We start from the raw sequence: 14,565 nt of genomic DNA, 5'->3' as shown, positions 1-14,565 counted from the left end.
CATTTCGGAGGATCTACTGTAATAAGAAATGCTGTACACTTTCCCGAAAGGAACACATGAAGGCAAACTATATGTGGTGCTAACTGCTTCCCAAGTACAGGACAGATTCTTTTAAATGAGATTTTAATAATAAAAGTGTCTAGTAAACTCCTTTTCATGCCATGCACCAACTCAATACACTTGTTTCCCCCCCTCCCATTTTTTTAACTTAAATTTTCAGTGCACTAACCACTATCCTAACCATTTATGTATGTGCCAGTCTTCTAAGCTTATAAGGAATTAACCTTTTTGTTTTTTAAAAGAATGTCCGTTAAAACATTTCAGTAGAATATTTAACATCTCCCAGTCCATTACACTGAAAGACTTAACCACTTTGAGGATGTCGAGACAACAATCTCATCCAGGAAAGTAGGCTTCCAAGGCAGGAAGAGTGGAACATAACCTTCTCCTTCCACCTCAACCTTGGCTGTGTGTAACATAACAGGAAATAAAATTCTCATCCAATACTACATCTCTCAATTGTCATCTAAAATAATGATGGATGTCTGCAGTGGGAAAACTGCAGTTGATGACAGTAACAAAGAAGTTCATACACACTCCCTCTCTTAACACTCTATGAAGGAACCAATACATCTGGCTTGGCGTGGGCATATGGACACATTAATCTTCAACAGAATAACTGTACTCGCACATTGAGTGACACTGGATACCTCAAGATTGATACTTAAAATGAACAATTGCATTATGGAGTATGCTGAAATTTATTGACTCTGGTATTGCAAAGAAGCATTGGTCTTTCTTCTGGCCAGCTGTAGAAAGACCAATGCTTCTTTAGACTGAAGTGGTGAAATGTAATTTCTCATTCAAAAAGCAACCAGGTCCTTTCTTGTAAACATTAACTTCTTAAGATAGTATGGCTTTAAGCTTACTATTGTATTTTCTACATATATATGCATACATATATGCAGGCTGTTATTTTTGAGATGTTTGAATTCAGTTGTACCATGAGAGTTGCATTCCAAAATTGTCTACCAACAAGCTGTATTAACATAACTAAGACGGTTAATCCTGACAGTGCCCTAAATTGCAGTCTTGACCCCAATCCTAAACCTTATCTTGACCACATGCCTATCTGTTACACAAACAGAGCTCATAGCTTATAATCCTTTGTGGGTAGGGTCAATTAAAATGATCATAAAACTGTAATAAAACCCCACAGAAAATACAATCTTTCACTGATTGGTTGTGAGAGACAATCATGAGACAAAGGAGAATAAAACCATGGTTTTGGTAGCTTCATCATTTATAATTTTTATTATAGATTTTTCTTTGTGTAAACATATTCCTCATAAACAGCACTGTCAATATACATATTGATACTGCAAATATACATTTAAATACAGTTGCGCTGGTACAATGCGATCAACTAGTAAGCTTTATGTTGAAAAGAACATTTTAACAGAAACATACTTCAGCATAATAAACCATACTTAAGAAATAAACCACGTAAAACAAAAAGGCATTTAAGATTTAAGGGGGAAAAGAAAGAACCAATTAAAGCCTACAGCATTTAAGAATTACGACCGTAGTCTCAAAATAATATTAATACCTAAACTACAAATACCAGGTTTTTAAGACAAGTGTGTTTTATTTTCTCACACAAATATATTACTTTCATAGAAAGAATGAAATCACTCATTAGTAAGAAATGCTGTGATACACTTTTGTCAGCTCTGATTTTTTTTTTTTTTTTTTGTAAAATACTGAGAGGGATGCCCCAAAAGAACTGATAAACAAACACTACAAATACAAACAGTGACGGTAGAAACACTTCACATGGAGCTACGGTTCACGTGGAACGCACACACACACATTTTCAAACCTAAGGATTAATACTAAGGATGTCAGTCAGTGAGAAACATGATTGTGCTTTGTCGTTTTGCTGTCGGGGCGTGCGAGCGCACGTGAGGTTGGGGGGGGGGGGGGGGGGGCGTCGCTTCGCACACACCGCTGCTGGATCGCGGTGAACCCTCCAGCAGGGGATGCCGAAAGAGCCAACAGGTCTTGTAGCAGCTTCCTGAATCCGCCGAGCGCTAACTACCCACGCCAAACACCGCATCCTCTTCATACATACGCACATACCATGCGACCAGCTCCCCGTCTCTCTCTCTCGCTCTCGCTCTCTCTCGCAAAAAGCTACCTCAGCTTCAAGGTGACGGCAACCCTCCGGTAAAGTATGCGCTACTTTATCCTCTCACTGTGAATGAGACTGGCCTTCACCCAAGTGCAAAATTACATGTTTCTTAGTTAAAGCAAAAAAGTACAGTAAGGCATTAAAAAAGCAGCTGGGTGTTCTAACACCGGCAAAATAAATATCAATTTTCTCATGCACGGCAAAATAATACCAGTACGCCACTTACATAGACTCGAGTCCTCAAACAGACATTTCTAATAATTAACAACTGAAGCAGAAATACTCACTCTGTGCTAAATCACTGAGCAGAGTTAGCCTCTGCATGATCTGAATTACTGTAAAGCCGCATTTTCCTGCTTCTTTTTGTCGGTGCTCTTGTGTACTCCCGCTACAATGGCATTTTGATCCTGCTTAGAATACAGTGCGTAGAATACATCAGGACGATGGTACGCGAGCGTATTTCGCCTCAATAAACTCATTAACTCAGTTGTGCAGGACAGACACTTGAGTTTTACACCAGCATCCACCATATTCTATTATATTACATCTGCTGAAAGGATGGACAACAGTGGGGAATACCTTCCGGTGTCACTAGGAATACGCACTGTAAAAAAACTTGTCACTAACAGCAGTTCCAAAGGCAGTGCAAATAATAGAACAGATTCAGAAATTCATCAACATAATGGCAATGCTTATTCTTGTTGACTAAAATAAATGGTATTCTAACTCAAGTGCTCTTTTTTTTTACTCTTCCAAAATACAAAGAAACACAGGAACTCCAAACCAGAAACTGGTTATTATCATTGCAAAACATCACCACAGCTTTCTTCATGGGCCGTGAGTGCAGGGTTCAGGGAAAGCGCAGACGTCCTCACCACCCTGATAACGGCTCGGACAGTGCGGGCCCGCTGCCCTCCGAAAGTGCAATTCCAGACAGGTTTCACCCCCCTTCCTCCGCCCCCCTCCCCCCCCTCCCTCCGGTGGGTGGGTCCAGGGCGTGGCGCAGGAGGTCCTCGGGAGGTCCTCACAGGAGGTCCTCGGGGCTGATTTCGGGGATGGGCTGCCTCCAGAAGCAGAAGGAGCTGAACTCTGGGAAGCTGAAGGCGGAGCTCTGCTCCTTGTTCAGCAGGGGGAACACATGCTCCACCAGCTCGCTCAGCCGGCTGTACCTGGCCATGGCAAGACGGAGAGACACACAGTCTAACTCAGTCTAACTGCAATGCACAGCTAACGGATTTAACCCTTTAAATGGCGTTCGTCAAAATCACTAGCTGAGTCCTCCGAAGTGATTGAGTGAGGCACGTGCTTAAATCATGTGGCTTTTAGCAGTTGGGTCTTTTTTGTTTAAAATGTCTTAATTTCATTTGCACATGCCCACACATACCCATAAACACCCACACATGCAATCAAGGTGTAGATCTGATAGTCACCGATGGATGTTTTACGTAGCCCCTATAAAGCAAATGTTACTGCTTTTCAAGACACACATCACGAGTTTGGTTGTCACTAACATTATGAACTCCTGTTTGAATTCTTTACTCAAACTTTATCAGATCACTACCAATGAATCCAGTTTTTAAATATCAAATATCTGCGGTCAGCACTATATTGCCTGACGACCTGAAACACATCACATCAAAAACCGCAAGAGTCCGAAGCCAAATGAGACCCACAAGCACTGAGGTCATAAACACTGCCTCATTCACCTCATTCATTCTCATCTTTAATGAGAATGAGCTCTGGCATACATCTATGGAGTTATGAATCGAAAATGACAGGATCACACTGGCAATGCGGCGCTGTGGACTTACGAGGACTTGTTTCCTTTCGTCTGCTCTTGTATTAGTTCACCCTTAGGGTTGACTGTAAATATTCTACAGTCTGGCACACCCACTTGCTTGTAGGCAAACACGTCCTGCACAAGAGAGAGGTTCAAGGTCAGTCTGCAATGCATACAGGGGGGGGGGGGGGTGAAAGCAAAGCAAAAAGAATGAAAAGGATCCCTTCATCTCCATTTTATAAACATAAAAACGCATATGCGGGAATTTCATCTGTTCGTGGCTTTTAGTTTATTTCCGTACCACCAATATGCTTTTTCGGTCCCTTTAATTTGAGTCTCTGTTGATTTGATCCTGAGAAAGGCTACCTTGGTGAGCTGCATATGGGACCATTTTTGGTTATGTTTTGATTCCACCCAGCCGATTTGTTTATACGGCTGATGATGCCCGGTCTAAGGACAGCCCCATGGCACACAGAGATATGCAGAGGAAATTGCAGTCAGAGCCCCCTGTATAAACTTGCAGCACGTGGGGTATAACACTGTTAATTTATTCCCAAAAGTGGGAGGCTGGATTTGGGCTATGAGCGATCGTGCAGTGCGATCGTGACGCTCAAGGACGCTGATGTGCTCTGTCCTCATTTTTACTTGCGGCAGGGTGGTAGCAAATACATAAGGCTTCTTCTGAGTTGAAAGCTAAAGACAATTAGAGATTTCTGTCCACCCTGTTTCTAAGGGATAGAAGGTCCATGCTCTTTGTGCTGGTGTGAAGCACAAATGAGAAAGGCTCAAGGAAAGATGTTAACATCCTTGAGGGTAATAACCTTCTGATTGTTTGTTTGATCCAATCTGCTCCCAAGAAGTGTAACCACGAAGTCGAGTTCCCAATCCTTATTGTTCAAACCCATGGCTAACAATATGGTACCTGCTCATTTCCACATTGCTTTAAGATGCAGTTGCTGTAGTAAAGTAGCTCAGACAGCCATGGGCCACAGAGCGCGCTGAGAAAAGGCTGCCCTTACATTAGGTCGGTTTCCAAAGGCGGCGTAGAAGGGCTGTTGGTTCGGATGGAATAAGTTCTTGATGTCAGTAAGGCATTCGATTTTGAAGTTCTCCGGCTTTTTCTCGATGACCTCCCTGCGAGTGTTTGGGTGAGAGACAAAGGAGATCAAAGGCTTAGGCACGACTCCACGTATAACGGCGGCAGCTTAAATTTGACCTTACTAAGCCACGCTCATAACCCTAAAGCCGAGGCATTAATCTCTTCAAACTTGGACATTCAGGGGAGTGCTGGTGGCTTGTTTCCCAGCTCAGTCTAAGAGAGGGGGAAGGCGGCGGGTTCATGGCGTACCTGTGAAAGGCGGAGAAGAGGCTGCTGGGGGACAGCATGAGGGGCCCTCGGGGCAGGATGGTGCCCCTGTCGTTCACCCAGTGCAGGTATCCCCTGGTCATGTCAGCCATGCCGATGGCACGCGCAGAGCAGTACAGGAACTTGTACCCATTCCTGCAGTGGAGGAGAAACGACAGAGACACAGATGAGCACTCACCATCATTAATATACTAACTACATGAAGTACACGACTGAGGGGATCACTAAAGACGTAAAGCAATGGGGTGGCAGTGTATCATAGCTGTAAGGAGAAGGGCGTCACACCGAAAGGTTGCTGTTTCGATTCCCCACTGGGGCACTGCTGCTGTACCCCTGGGCAAGGTATTTAACTCAGAATTGCCTCAGTAAACATCTAACTGTATGAATGGATAGCATGTAAAAAGTCGCTCTGGATAAGGGGCGTCTGCTAAATGACAATAATGTAATGCAATGTAAAAACAAGTTGTATACATATAAAGTCTCAGTAAGGAAAAAAAAAATCCATGTCAACGCATTTTAGATTTTGTCTCTAGTGGGGCAAAGGTTTTGCCGTAATCCATGTTATGCACCAAAGAGAACAGAACCTAAGATGAAGAGATGTGGTAGATGTTGTAGAGCAGGGACAGGTTGGTTCATGACCTGCACGCAGCCACTACTGACAAGACTTAATACATTGCAGTGACAGCACACCAATGTACTTTGACTGTGACTGGATAAAGAGGCCTTTCAACTTTCTTTAGATTTAATAGCCCTGTTCAGACGACAACAGCATTTCGGGGTTAATTAACCATAATGGTGCACGGGTGGGACCCAAACATCGGCACCAACTGCCATGTACATGGCGAGGAATGCAGACGCACAGTCTGTGAAAGGACAAGGCAGACAACAGCAGGTAGACACAGAACACCTAGCCACGGCCATGACAACGTCCACACCCCAAGGCCCTCAACATCACATTTTGCTCTCCAGAAAGCACCCTGAAAACAGAAAACAATGTGAACTACATAGCATGCTGGTAAAAACCTTCCCAAGTCAACCAATCAGTGGGTTGACTGTCTATAGAGACTCTCCTTCATTCAAACTATTCCCAGTACGGCTGTCGATAGTGAACCAGAAATGCCAGTAGCTCCACCTAGCCAATCACAGCTCCTCCTTGGCTTGGCTTGTGAAGACCCCTTTAGCTCTTTTACTCATAATATTGTGAAAATGACACTAATTTATACAAAGTACTCATTCATTGATGTTTTAGTATTGCTGTTGAGTCCTTGCCCTTAAACCATTTCCCTCGTTGATCATATCTACCATGCTAAACAGATGTGTGTGTTTCACCACAAATCAGAGTACTTTTAGTTTTATTTGGCTTGCTAAAAATATCTCATATGCTTCTGGCAACAACATTTTCAGCATTTTGACTTTGGCATTGCTTGCTTTTCTTGGCTACATAGATGCTGGTATGTTGATGCCAGCCATCTGGCTAGTTGCATCATCCCTTTTATTAATTGCTCTAGTTGTTCTGGAACTTCCCTCATAAAACGCAATGTTTAGATAATTTTTATATTTCCATGCGTGGGTCTGAAGTTGAAAATTGAGCAATGTTTTTGACCTTTAACAACTGGCTATGAACAAGAAGAAATCAAAAAACTATTTTTTGTATTGTATATTTAAAAAAGAACTGCCTCATACAGAAACCTCTCCTGTTGAAAATCACTCTTCAACAACAAGGGGGTGAGTCAGAGCTGGTGGGTGCAGAGCCTCAACATCACGACATCTCCACATCTGAAGAAGTAAAACATTATTTTACTGCAAGACTCCCACGCCCGTGAGCTTATGACCTTCTCTACCTCTGGCAATATAACCATTTGCAAATTGCATTTTCTGCAAGTTAGGAGGCTGACTATACGGTACGTTCTAACAAAGACAGCTGGTGGTCACACCTACATCTGGCATTTTTATAAAATAAGGCTGCAGTAACTGGTTTGTTGGATTTTCTTTTCTATATCTAGAAGCATTGCTCTATCAAGGCAATAACTATATCAGGCTGATTCTGATTGGCTTACGGTTTGAAAACCAGTCTAGTCTTGTGCAGTCATTTACATTCACTGCTGGGCTGAAAAATGGCGGAAGCCCTCTTGGTCTGAAATTACCTTGGTACCGGAAATTGCTTGTTCCAACAGCAAAATCCAATACCCACTGTAGCCTTTTAAATTAAAAACAGCCCTGCTGTGCTTCAAAGCAATAGCAATTACATGCACTGCTATTAGAGCAAGTTTAATTCTCAAAGACACTTCTCCTCCACCCTGCTTGCCCTATTAATGGGTGAGATAATTCATTTATTAGAAATAAAAAGGTTGCAAAAGACTGAGGCACGCAAATACACAAAGAGGCTTTGAAACCTCAACCCTTGTTATCTTACCCACCCGCAACTATTTAACTTAACTTTTCTGAACTGCGCAATGCAAGCGTGAACAATGGCTATGAATACGCAGTCTCCACGAGATAAGACGATGACAATATCATCCGATAATGCACCCTCAGTCTGGCACTCAACAATGAGAGCAGAGCATACACAACACTCACTGACTGAGGTCTACCTATATCCTGCCTTCTGTATCACAGCCACGCCATCTACTTCCTGCCCCGCAAACCACCAAGCGAACAAACATCTATCTCAGGATCACACGAGGACATGTCTTGAGGGGACCCTGCTGGTCGCTGGCAGGCAGTACCTCCTGTAAGTCAGACAGCCTGCAGCATGGGAAAGCCTTCACACTGTCACAGGAACAGGAAGTGAAAAAGGGAAGTGAGTGTGTGTGAGACTTACTCATGTACTGAGTGGTAGAGCTTCGCTATGCCTTGGTGGGTCCAGTCCTTGCCAAGCTGGGGAAGGATCTGCCCAAAGACATCAGACCTGGGAGAGCAGAGGATAGAGTACCGACTTAGTTGATTCTATTCCCGGTTTAATTTGTTTGATGTTACAAAAGCACAGTGCACAATGTGATGTATCTATGTATCTGTGATTACAAAAAACAGCTATATGAAACAGTGCTCAATCTACAACAGAGAGACTAGACTTGCAATGGGAGTATCAGCCTGATCGTCCCTTCCTTGATTATATATATGTACAGAGAGAGATAGAGAGAAAGATGGAGAGAGAGAGCGAGACCTGCTTGGCCAATTAATCAGTTTCCACTATATCAAAAGGCTAATGGGTTAAAAAAAAAAAAAAAATCAACAGTGAGACATAATTTGAATTTACTGTTTATCCACATGAGCAGCAGTTAAGAGAGGCTTTAGCTACAGCCAGAATGATCTAGTACAATGATGTTTTAGTTACAGAGAGAGAAGTGAAAATCACAAAATGAGATCATCGCAACGTAGTATCTGCCATTTTCATCAATAGAAACATTTGCTGTCACTGTTGCACAGGGTATGAAATGGTCTGCATTTGAAGGATGAACCATGAAAACCAGCACTAAACTGAAACTGGCATAAAACAAACAAAATGAACAATGTTTGAAATGCTCTCCTTACTTGCTTGAATTAACGTTTGCAGTTGTAAGACATTAATATTATCACATCTGCTTAATATCCATTATCATCTGATCCCAGACGTGTTGTCACTTTGCACTCAGAGCATCTTCTTCAGTGCAACAGAAGGAGTACTGTTTGGTGTCTTATTGGGTTGGGCGCACCTCTGCATGCCACATGCAGGAAACATAGACGTGAAAATTTGGCTAAAAGCACAGTGGTGCATTTGTAACATCAACCTAATTTCCCATCTCGGTCATAAAATGCTGTCACATGTCAGTCGTAACTAGTGATCAGTGGCAGAACTGCAGAGTGTCGTAGTGCCCCGTACTTGGTGATGGTCCCGTCGATGTCAGAGATGATGACTTTGTCATCCCAGTTCCACAGGTAGATGGTGCCCTCGCAGCGGCAGGTTCCCTGGTACTGTGTGGTGATGCTGAAGGTGACGTCGTTGGGCCCCTCCTTCAGCTTCAGGCTGGCCTGTATGCAGACAGACAGGCGGAGCGACCGCATGCTTCAGACAGCAGGATGTGGTCTTTCCAGTCTCCACTCTACAGACCTTAGTTTCACAACCTTACCAAAAACAGCCACTATCGTCAGACTGTCTGACGGGTAGCAGGTGCCCTCTGTGACCTCTGTGTCTTTCCCTTGCCTCTGAGCCACTTTCCACACTGTCTGGACCAGCAGTGCCATGTGATCTGTGTTCATTACTGTTTACTACTATTTACTGAGGCAAAGCTGGGTTAATTACCCGGCCCAAGGGTACAACAGCAGTGCCCCAGTGGGGAATCGAGCCAGCAACCTTTCAGTTACGAGCCCTGCTCCCTACCACTATGATACACTATGATGCCCATCTGGAAGAACTGTAGTTTCACAGGCCTGCAGCAGGGATTCATTGTGATTATTAGGAAGAAATACGCCCCCACAACAAAACAATGATGCAATTCGGTTCATCCCTGGGCAAACACACGGATTGCCACTTCAAACTAGTCAGTCATTATGAGAGCACAGGCAGAGTCATACATTCTTTCTCTTCCTCCAGCATGGCAGTTTTAAAGAGCTGGGGTAGTTTTTGAAGATTGTATGCATGCATGTGTGAAGAGTCAGATACTTACAATCTGGTCTGAGGACAGTCGCAGTGACTTCTTATAGGAATGGGTGCTGGCTTGACCCAGGCCCTCTGACAGCGCTGCGGCATTGATCTCCTTGGACTCCTCATCGCTGGACGTATCCCCACCCTTAGACCTGAAAGACATGGAAATCCAAAAGTCACATTTATTCCTAAATTTCCATATTTAAAAGGAATGCCACATGTCTTATGACAGATTGGCAAGAGCAATGTCTGGGTGGAATAATTGCACACAGACCAACAAATTGAGGTTCTTGTGGCTGGCTCTATGTGTGTTTCAGCAGTACTAACAAAGTAAAACTTTCACTTCTGACCAGCAGGGGGCAATATCGCTACAAGATAGGGATAAAACAGCAACAAGACTACTTCCAAATCCAATGACATGGGTTTAAAACCATTTACTTTAAAAATGCATTCAGTTGAAGCCATTTACTCATGTTGCAATAAATAGCTATCTCAGTGGCAAAATAATATTTTTTGTTAAATTTATTTTTGAAATTAGTATTACAGACTACCGTGTCAGCTAAATGTTTGACTTGACAAATTTAGTTAATTTTTTTAATCAAAGACATGGACAGCCTTTTGTAAGAATCTCCCACAGTATTTACAGGTGAGCCATTTATACAAAGTAAACTTATTCCAATGTTATCCAGTGTCCATACACAATGTCTACCTCTCAGACATACTGAGAACATGGGAGAGTCCTGTGTGGTCATGGAGACCAGTGACATCATGGTGTGACTAAAGCTCCTTGAGACAGGAGTGTGAAAGTGTTTCTGACATGGACACATAATGGGCTGTTCAGGAGCAATGCTGGGAGGGGCCTCAGACAGCCCTGTGATGCTGACTCACTGTAGGATGGGGCTTTCCTGGGGGAGGGTGGGGCCTCCTCCATTGTGCGACTCCTGTCTCTCCAGCTTGGTCTCTGACTGCACTCAGGAAACAGAGAGGGGCACAGAGAAAGGAGATGAGCCCAGTGACTCTAAGGCTACTAACTGCACAACACAGTACAAATAAATCAGTTTATCATTCATACATAAATTAACCAAATGCGCACATCCCTGTACCATACCAGCCCCCCCAGACACAAAAAATAAAGGGAATTTGATCTGTCACATAATATATTTTTAAATCAACATTTTCATTCACACTTAGTAGCTATTTTTTCACTGGAAGTTACGTGTGTGTATGTCAAAATGTACATAATTTTTTGGGTATGGAATAAACATTTCAAACAAAGTATGCATTTTGTTACGTTCTTGTCAGTGTGCTAATCCAACAATCAAATAAAAATAAATATTTCTAATGGAGGGTGCAAAAAAAGACAATAACAGTGTACATCCAGAATAACACACTGCCATGTCATCGCCAAACAAAAATCCCAGGTTTGGTCTTGGCCAAATTTTGATAAATGAGCCCATAACCACAGCACATAAAAGATGACTCATTAACTTTGTGTATTTCTTTTCTTTAGCATAGTATCTACATTATGCCTGATTGATTAACAACAAATACACACAAATCACAGAGGATACAGGAGGGAACTAGCTTCAGGGACTAGCTACGTTGTGGTGCTGCATTACAAAGTAGTGAATTTTGGGGACTGAAACTCCACACAGACACTAGTGTGCTGGCCCAACTGTGGATAGTGTACCTGCTTGACAGTGCTGTCGGCCCTCTTGCGCCAAAACCACCAGCGACCAGATTTCTTTGGCATCTTCTCCTTGACCCAGGCTTCCTCTGTGGTCTGAGGCAGCCAGAAGAGGAGGAGTGAGTAATGTGGGGATGCAAAGTAAAAAAGCACACAAAATGTACACATACCTAACACATATCACACAGCATTTAAATGTACGAGAAGGCTGGGACCTACTTTAGGCAAGTTCTTCTGAAAAGCTTGCAAGCTTAATATCAACGGTGCTGCCAGTGTCCAGTTGTAATACCTGTAAAATAAGCACATATCGATGATCAAACACCACATTACAGTATTTATGAAAATACAGATATGATTTAAAAAAATGGAAACATCTTAGAAGTGACATCAACTCACCTGTTTGCTATTTTTACCACCAAATTGGGATTGTCAATAATGGCTGGATTTTCAGCAAATTCATGATATGTGATGATATGCTGCTCAAACTTTTCTGCAATGTAAAAAAAAAAAAAAAAAAAAAAAAATTGTCAGCAATGTCTTTCTTAACGCAAAGAGAAGGATGCTGAAAGCAGGTTCAAGTTGGACAGCCTCGCTCCTGCCTGACACCACACGCTGTACCTTTGGAGATGTCCGAGTTCTCACTGAGGCCACCGCAGAGTGACAGGGTGACATCGGGTAGGTCACTGGCGGAGTCGGACAGACACTCGGTTCCGCTGTCGGCCGCCGCGCTGCCCACAGACTGAGGGGACTGGGACCCGGAGTGCAGTTCTCCCTCCATCCAGTGCTTAGGCACGGGGTCCGACTCACTGCAACACAGAACTGCGTCTGAGTGCTTGTGGTGGATGTGTGCGCTTCCATAAAGATAATTCCATTGTCTCTGTTATGTTTTGGTATTAGTACCTTCCAAAGCAATGCAGTGCATACCGTTAATAACAAACTATGTTAAATCTACAATGACATTAACAATTGGTAGCTTTTGTCTGTAGTGACAGAGAGGAGGTTGAGCCTTCTTTCACAATTCTAATCTGTAAGTCCTTGCTGAGGTGCAAGGCATGATGGGTACCTCTTAGGAAAGTAGCGTGCAACAACTTCAGGTTCAAGTTCTTTCAGATCATCAAGGTAGATATCTTCAGGGCCCTGGTGCTGACTTCTCTTCTGAACACCTGAAACAACAGGGCAAAACTATGATGTGATGAAACTATGATGCCATGTTTGTTTGTGCAAGACTCGCTGCCATTCTGTATGTGACCATAAACACAAAAGGAACTGAAAGGGCAAAGGAAATGCAAATGTGCAGACACACAACTGAAAAGAAAGCTGAATGTGGTATTCTGAAGCGAGTGAGAATTTCCCTGGCCATCAACCCATTTCCTTCCTGTCAACGTCCTCAACCAACCGCCTCTCTCTCTCTCTCTCTCTCTCACAAACACACACACACTCTCTCTTAAGGTATACTCAGTGTTACTCAAAGACTGCTTTGTCATGATGCATTTCATTAGCTGTGTATCATTAGCAGTCAAGCTTAAGCTAGGACAGACAGAGATAAATCTATATTAATAAAACAGAGAAACATCAACTTAAACCCATTCTGTGAGCATATGCATATTACAAGCTTTTTCGTAGACGGTAACTGTCTGATAAGGAACACAAGCCACTGTCTATACCACGATTGCAATAAGCCATTATCTCCAGGGTTTCAGCTGCGTTTTAACCTCATCCTTCCTCGTTATCATTTCTCTGAGACAGAAATGCAAAGACAATGTGAATGAGGCAGGCTCCAAAACCGCACTGTGGGAGATTGAATCTGAACAGAAATGGGTGGCGTTCTGGGGCCTGTGCCGCACCTTTCTTCTTGGAGGGCGAGTCGGTCTTGGAGAGGGGCTTCACGTCCGCGCCGGCGTCACCCATGTCCCCGGCTATGTGGGCGGCGGCGGCGGAGGGGGCGGCCGTGTCGGTGGGGGTGGAGGTGGTGACGCCGGGCGGCAGGCCGGCCGCGGGGGTCACGGGGGTGGCGGGGGACACGGGGGTGCGGGGCTGCGGCTTGACGATGGCGCAGACGGGGTCCACCACGGCCTGCTGCGTCTCGGCACCCGTCTCCATGGCCTCCGAGCTCAGGATGACGCGGAAGTGCGTGTTCTCCGACGGCGTGATGGTCACCGTCTTCGGCAGCTCCGGCTTCTCCTTCTTGGTGACCTGGAGACAGTCGTGTTGGTTTTAAGGGTGGAAAAGGGAAGTAGCGCTGACACTTTCAAAAACTTTTACTGTAACACAGCTCTGTCACACTGCATTTTTCACACTGCTTCTGCCACATTCATTTTGTGATAGCCCATGATATCACACAACTTTGTTATTTTAAATATGAAATAATGAAGAGGCCCTTACCCTAGTGGATTCTGGGAACTCGCCCCACGTCCACTGCATGTGAGACTCGTTCCTGAGGAGGTTCTCTGAGGGCTTCAACACCAGCTCTGAGTCACTCTTCGGGGAGAGGGGCTCTGATAGGGTCCGACTGGAGACACAATACAGTGTATGAGCACCAGACAGTATATACAACTGCCACTCAAACACACAGAGGATGTATTCATATTCATTGTTCTGACTTTTAGGAACCAAAATTCAAAGCCTCTGCTTGTTTGCAAGAAACCACTACAGATAGTATAGCACCAGTACCTAACAGGTTCAAACAACTGCATATTACCATATGCAGTACATAATATTATAGCATATAGCATATTTTTGCTGTGTCATGTAGTAACAAATAGAGCCACACCTGTCTGAAGGTGACCAGTCTCCATCAGATAAAGGGTAGCTGTCTCGAGCGTGAAGAACTGAGTGCTGTTTGTATTCGGCATCCTTCACCGCAGTGAATGACGATGCCCTGCAACGAGACAACAGAAGATGCGATCAACGAGACGAC

General features: G+C 43.8%; 1 protein-coding gene across 3 annotated transcripts in view; it reads right to left on the bottom strand.

The window, feature by feature from the left end:
* Positions 1 to 3,161: 3,161 nt before the first annotated feature.
* lpin2 (lipin 2) overlaps positions 3,162 to 14,565 on the bottom strand; it is a 32,349-nt gene continuing 20,945 nt past the window's right edge. For all 3 annotated transcript variants that reach the window (XM_036520659.1, XM_036520658.1, XM_036520660.1), the window contains exons 5-20: positions 14,419 to 14,526; positions 14,031 to 14,157; positions 13,493 to 13,841; positions 12,712 to 12,811; positions 12,267 to 12,454; positions 12,045 to 12,138; positions 11,868 to 11,937; positions 11,652 to 11,744; positions 10,850 to 10,926; positions 9,984 to 10,113; positions 9,200 to 9,348; positions 8,162 to 8,248; positions 5,323 to 5,475; positions 4,994 to 5,108; positions 4,006 to 4,109; positions 3,162 to 3,363 (exon numbers count right to left, since the gene is read on the bottom strand). In XM_036520659.1, coding sequence (XP_036376552.1) covers positions 3,219 to 3,363; positions 4,006 to 4,109; positions 4,994 to 5,108; positions 5,323 to 5,475; positions 8,162 to 8,248; positions 9,200 to 9,348; positions 9,984 to 10,113; positions 10,850 to 10,926; positions 11,652 to 11,744; positions 11,868 to 11,937; positions 12,045 to 12,138; positions 12,267 to 12,454; positions 12,712 to 12,811; positions 13,493 to 13,841; positions 14,031 to 14,157; positions 14,419 to 14,526 — 2,089 coding nt within the window. In that variant the 3' untranslated portion in view covers positions 3,162 to 3,218. The remainder of the gene's footprint in view (positions 3,364 to 4,005; positions 4,110 to 4,993; positions 5,109 to 5,322; positions 5,476 to 8,161; positions 8,249 to 9,199; positions 9,349 to 9,983; positions 10,114 to 10,849; positions 10,927 to 11,651; positions 11,745 to 11,867; positions 11,938 to 12,044; positions 12,139 to 12,266; positions 12,455 to 12,711; positions 12,812 to 13,492; positions 13,842 to 14,030; positions 14,158 to 14,418; positions 14,527 to 14,565) is intronic.

Source organism: Megalops cyprinoides, chromosome 2 (assembly GCF_013368585.1).
Source record: "Megalops cyprinoides isolate fMegCyp1 chromosome 2, fMegCyp1.pri, whole genome shotgun sequence".
In the NCBI taxonomy this organism is placed as follows: domain Eukaryota; kingdom Metazoa; phylum Chordata; class Actinopteri; order Elopiformes; family Megalopidae; genus Megalops; species Megalops cyprinoides.
This window is presented reverse-complemented; position numbering and strand designations above follow the sequence as displayed.